The sequence below is a fragment of the Cinclus cinclus genome, chromosome 4 (assembly GCF_963662255.1).
Source record: "Cinclus cinclus chromosome 4, bCinCin1.1, whole genome shotgun sequence".
NCBI lineage: Eukaryota > Metazoa > Chordata > Aves > Passeriformes > Cinclidae > Cinclus > Cinclus cinclus.
In genome coordinates, this window is record NC_085049.1 from 44,876,052 (window position 1) to 44,881,626 (window position 5,575).

The window sequence follows — 5,575 nt, forward strand, 5'->3', positions numbered from 1 at the left end:
TTCAAGATTTCTATATGGAAATTGGGTAAACTGGGTAACTGCTTCATTCTGTATTTTCTGGTCAACAAACATATAACAAATAGACAGAATTTTAAGACAAAATAATTTCTTACATAATATTAGGGAATATAAATACTTTAATTAGTATTTCTTTATAAATAATTACTTAAGACACTTAAATATTAATAAATAATAGAAGGGTTGAAATAGAAACATTCTTGTCTCAACGAGATTTGCTCAGTGGCTCAGTACAGAAGATCATAAGATGACATTAGCATTTGCACAGCCTCTGGAACTGGCTTCTTTTTCTTTTGTGAGAAATTGAGGTTTCCCCCAGTTTTTGTAGGACACTGAACAGTTCGTTCACAGCCTTGCGCTGAATTTTCAAGTCACTCATCTGTAATAAGCAAGAAACAAATGGAACAAAAGTCATGCCATGAGGTATAATTGTTTACTGACCACAACACACAGGTTACCCTGCTACCTGGGTAAAACAAAAGGACATCTGCAATTTTCAGTTCCCTACTACCTAATTCCCATAACAAAGCACCACTACATCACAGATTTTTTTTTCCCACCTTCTGTGCTACTTTGCACACAGAGCTACCCTGTAGCTAAAAGCAGCTGACTCCACTAGGGCATTTTCTGCTGATCACTGAGGAGGTCAGTGGTTTGTGCCATTGGCTCATGAGCACCATGAGCCAAGTGCTCCCACAGCCACAGAGCATTCCATAGCCAGGCACAACTTTCCCAACCAGTTTCTATGCTCCAAAGTGCTGTGTCAGTGGCAGCTCCCATGTACAGACTGTGTGACAGTGCTGCCAGCACCTCTGTGCCACATTACAGCAAGACTCAGCCATACACCACACTGTAGACCTGAAGCAGCCCCTGCAGATGGAAATATTTGGTTTTCCAGCATGAACTGAGCTACACAGGGATTACCATATAGGTTACTCAAATGTTATTATCTTAAATCACACTGAAATCACAATTGGAAAATATAGTGTCACAAGCTTTGGAGGCAAAGGAAGAGACTTGCCTGAAGGTTTGTCAGGTCCTTGAGATCTTCCATCTTCTTTGACCCATCAGAAAGGCTTTCTTTCAGAGTATGGAGCTCCTCAGCTATGTTCCTGACATGAGCCTTTGACCTGTCAGTGTTTTCAAGCATTTTCAAGTACATGGAAATAATTTGACTCAGGATGATCCTTTTTTCATTTCTCTGTTGAAAAATGCAATCAAAAAGAAATGTCTGTGAGTGCCCACAAGCAGGGAAAGGAAGGAAGATAAAACACAGAATACAGGGGTTCCCTGCCACTTAAAAAAAATGATAAAGAAGATGTTGCAACTCATCTCCTGGGCTTAGCTGTATCTCTGTTCATGGTGCAGTAGAAAGGTTTTTTATGGGGATTTTTGTCTCATTTCCAAGCTACTAAAGAGAACTCTGCTCACATTTGCTCTACCACAGCTAATTACTCTGCTTCTGGGAGCTGCTTTGTACCAAAAAAGTGCCTGAGATGCTTCATCATATCTAGTTTTGACTAACCTCTGTCCAGCTTGACAGCTTCTCTGTAAAAATAGGTCCACCATCAGCTACATCAGAATGACTTGAGTTCTGCATAAAGAAACAAATATATCTATTACACAAACAATATTTATTACAAGGCAAATTTGTGTTCATTATTCAAATGAGCATCAAAATTCAGATTTTTTGCACATCTGGCCCATAGCTATCAATGATTTCACTTCTCTAACCACCAAGTCCCATTGCTTGGCTGTCTGATAACAGAAATGGCATTAGTCCTCTTTTCAATGTCTTTTCCTGCTATAACTCATCTGAATAGAGATGCTTAGCACATCTATTTTCCCAAATGCTCCCTGTAAGTTTTGCTACTGACAGATGAAAATAAAAGCTCATAAGCACAGCGACTGGCTAGGAAATCATTAGGTCTGATCTTGGCATGTTTTCTGGTAAGTCAAATCCAGCAATTTGTAGTCTGTGACCTTAAATTCATACAGTCTCAGTAAAATCTCATATGGAACAAAAATTAGCTGGTTTTAGTATAAAACTATAATTTGCAGATTGGGAGAATATCCCAGTAGCCCACAGCCAGGTATGGGGATATGCAAGATTAGTGGGCAGCTGAGAGGCTCACAGGGATGGAGTTTAACCTTCAGATGTTGGCAACCGGTTCTAGGAAACAAAGAACAATACAACTCTCCTTCCAAGGAAAGGCAAACTGAATCATTTCCTCTTCTGTGTGTCTTTTTTTCCTTTTTGTATACAGCACTGACTATTTCCTTCTTTTGTCTGCTCCGTACTTTAAATACAGTGAGTGCAAAGAGAAAACTTGCAGTCTGACAGGATCCTCCTAGGCTGATTGGATGCCCATGCTGAGCACACTAACAAACTGATTTTTTTCTACTTCTGAAAGGTGGGAAGCACCTGCTATGGAGCAAAGTTTTAGTGTCAGTACAAAAAAGCTCACCATGGCTCAGGATGACTTTCACGGAGTTACATATATTCTAGTAAGACTCCCCCTGGTCTATGCTAATCACAAATTTAAGACATAATGCCACTTTTACAGCCAGTTTCCTGCAAACACTGAAGTATCACACTAGTCTTTACCACTTCAGGGTGGTTCTCTGACTACTGAATTTCAACTGTCATTCGCACAAAATTATGAAAAAGTCATGGAAAAATCAGAGATGAAAATAGGAGCAGACTGTTGCAGTTGTTTCCATGCATGTAGAGGGCGAAGAAAACCCAACAAAAATATATTGAAAATAAAAGCTGCTGATTAAAAGTGACTCTGTTGTAGATCTGTTGTTTCTGTGACTAATCCCTGCTGAATTCAACTGTGGACTACTTTAATGCCTTCCAGATGAAGATTGGTGAATTAACATTACAGTTATCAAGTTAGCAAAATTGTATTTCACAAGAGGAAGTATCATGCCAGATTACTTTCCCATGCCAGATCAGTCACACATGTGGAAGAAAAATGACTGGAGGATGCAAAAGAATAAGAAGTAGAAATCACCTTTGAGCAACCCACTACTACAACTTAAAATAAGTAGCAAAAGCATGTGTTAGAGCAAAAGTTCATCTCCAATTTTTTTATATAGCTAACCAGTACTAAATCTCCCATTGACACTGCTAACATAAAATTTAAAAAGTCAGTAAATTGAGTCCAGTCAGAACTGAATAGAGATTATTAATATATTCACCATAAATTGCATTAAGGTTTCTTGTTACTGATTATTGCATGTAATCAAAGCTGAATTGAGCTAGAAGAAGCTATTGTGAAAAAAGAACATCCTTAAAATAAATGCAAATTACTACAATAACTATGACGATTGAAAAACTGAATGAAAGAATTCAGTAAAACCAAAAAAATTATCCATATTCTTGTTAAAAAAGTTATGATCACAAAATTAGTTCCATGATTACCCTCTGTTGGTCCATATTGAGTATGTCAAACAGGGCTCGAGTTTGGACTATATGGAAAGCACAAGCAGCAGGAGAAGAGAAATGCAGAAGACTATACTTACAAAATCAGCTTTCAGTTTGTCTATATCATTTTGGAGTTGAAGAAGATTCAATCTATTTTCAACATGTCCAAAAGAAATCATGATAACAGACAGAACAAACAAGCTGTAGGTTTGGAAAGCCATTTTCTTCGTGATGGTTCAGTTAAACTGCTCAGAGAAGTTCTGGGAGAGCAGGTCTAAGAGGAGAGAGCTTCAACTTCTAATAGTTTAATCTTCTATTAGAAGCAAGTAGACGACTGAACTTCACCATCCTGTCAGTGGTATTTATACCTGGTCTTGATTTTTTTTTTATTTCGTCATGACAGGCTGTGTATATTTAGACAAGATAGTGTTAGATAAGAACCCTTCATTTTTTGGCTAATCAAGGGAATCCCTCGAAAGCGTCTTTGTTAAAGCATGGTCCTGGAAAAATTTTCAGTGGTTCATCAACTGGTAACGTTTACGTGGCAGGTTATGAAGTTTCTTTTACACGTGGTTGGGGAAAAGGGGGAAATTACGATACTGGTTGAGGAATATGCACTGTGGCTCAAACCTATTCTTACACACCATCTGAAAAAAAATCTTATCTTGTGGTTAAAGGGTCAGTGCAACAGTCAACTCATTTCTGGTATTCTTTTGAAGTAACCACTGAGTTTGCCGTGGTGTGCTATACAGGCACTTAGAGATTTAAACATTCTTTCTGCTGCTGTACTTCTGTGAAACACTGTTTGCATCCTTTCCACAGTGTAAGGTGCACTTCTGCTGCATTCTGCTTGCATTCTTCAAGTCCAGATTCAAAGAAAGAAAGAGAAAAGAAAGAAAGAGAGGGTCCATAGGGAAAAGAAAAGAGAGAGACTCAGAAAGAGGGCACTTATGGGCTCAGTTCACACAGGCTGCAATGGAAGATGCCTGTAGTTCATCAGAAACAGATGAAAATTAAAGTGTCTCCCAACAGGAAAGATTAGAGCTCTCCATCTCAGCCCCACATGACTCTTTGGATATTCCTTGGAAGAAATTCTCCCCAGAAGCGCCTTCCATCTCAGCTAATGACCGCTAATGCCATCAAATTTTTTCATTCGCTGCTTGAAAAAGGACCTCCATCCGTGGAATAGACATGGACTACTTCTAGCAGGGAAAACTGTCATTTCTCATGGAGAAGAATCAAATTTCACCAACAATGGCAAGCCCAAAGGCTGCGTGCAAGAATTCCCTGGGAACAGCAGTATAGACAGATGGGACACATCTCACAACAATTAGTGCTGTAATCTGCTTGAGGTAGCAACACTATGCAATGAATGTCTTTGCTTTAGTTTAAGAAGTTAAAACTGGTTATGTAATAACTTAATTGCTGGAAGTGTTGACATGAAGGTGAGGTAATAGTGCTATTCAAGGCTGCTTCTGTGCACTGTACACAAATGCAAAGTTAACATGCCCACCCATGGCAGTGTACTTGGACTAGATGAGGTTCCAAAGTCTCTTCCAACTCAAACCATTTTTATTCTAAGATTCTGTGCCAAAAATCAGAATCATAGAACCATTTCATTTGGAAAAGACCCTTAAGGCCATCGAGTGCAACCTCTAACCTAGTATTACTGAGTCCACCACTAAAGCATGTTACCAAACACCACATTCACATGCCTTTTAATTACCTCCAGGGATGATGACAAAATGGAGGTCCCACCAAAATTCAAAGTGGAATTCACAGTGAACTCACAAATGCCAGCACTCTGAACAAAACTATTGATTGAAACATCTGGATTGCTATGCAAAACAAGCACAAAGACATGATACATCTCAGCTAAATGTAGTTCTTGTACACACAGCAAAATCAAGCATATTTTACAAGATGGGGACACTTGCTGAGGTTCATCGGCTGGCCATGAGTCAAGGGAGCAATTCTTTGGCAAAGTGTTGGAAAGGACTTGTAAAGTGGGAGAGTGAAAATTATTCCTGTTACCCATGGCACTCTTTATGCAGTCAGAAACATATGACTGGAAGAGGGACTGAGTCAGGAAGCCCAGTTTTTGCCATTACAGGTTGTAAATTG

At 39.0% G+C, this 5,575-nt stretch overlaps 1 protein-coding gene across 1 annotated transcript; it reads right to left on the reverse strand.

The window, feature by feature from the left end:
* Positions 1-271: 271 nt before the first annotated feature.
* IFNG (interferon gamma) lies at positions 272-3,672 on the reverse strand. Its single transcript, XM_062491179.1, has 4 exons — positions 3,550-3,672; positions 1,544-1,612; positions 1,040-1,219; positions 272-397 (listed from the first exon to the last, which is right to left on the reverse strand). The coding sequence occupies exons 1-4, from the start codon at positions 3,670-3,672 to the stop codon at positions 272-274; spliced, it is 498 nt and encodes a 165-aa protein (XP_062347163.1).
* Between the last annotated feature and the right edge of the window lie 1,903 nt (positions 3,673-5,575).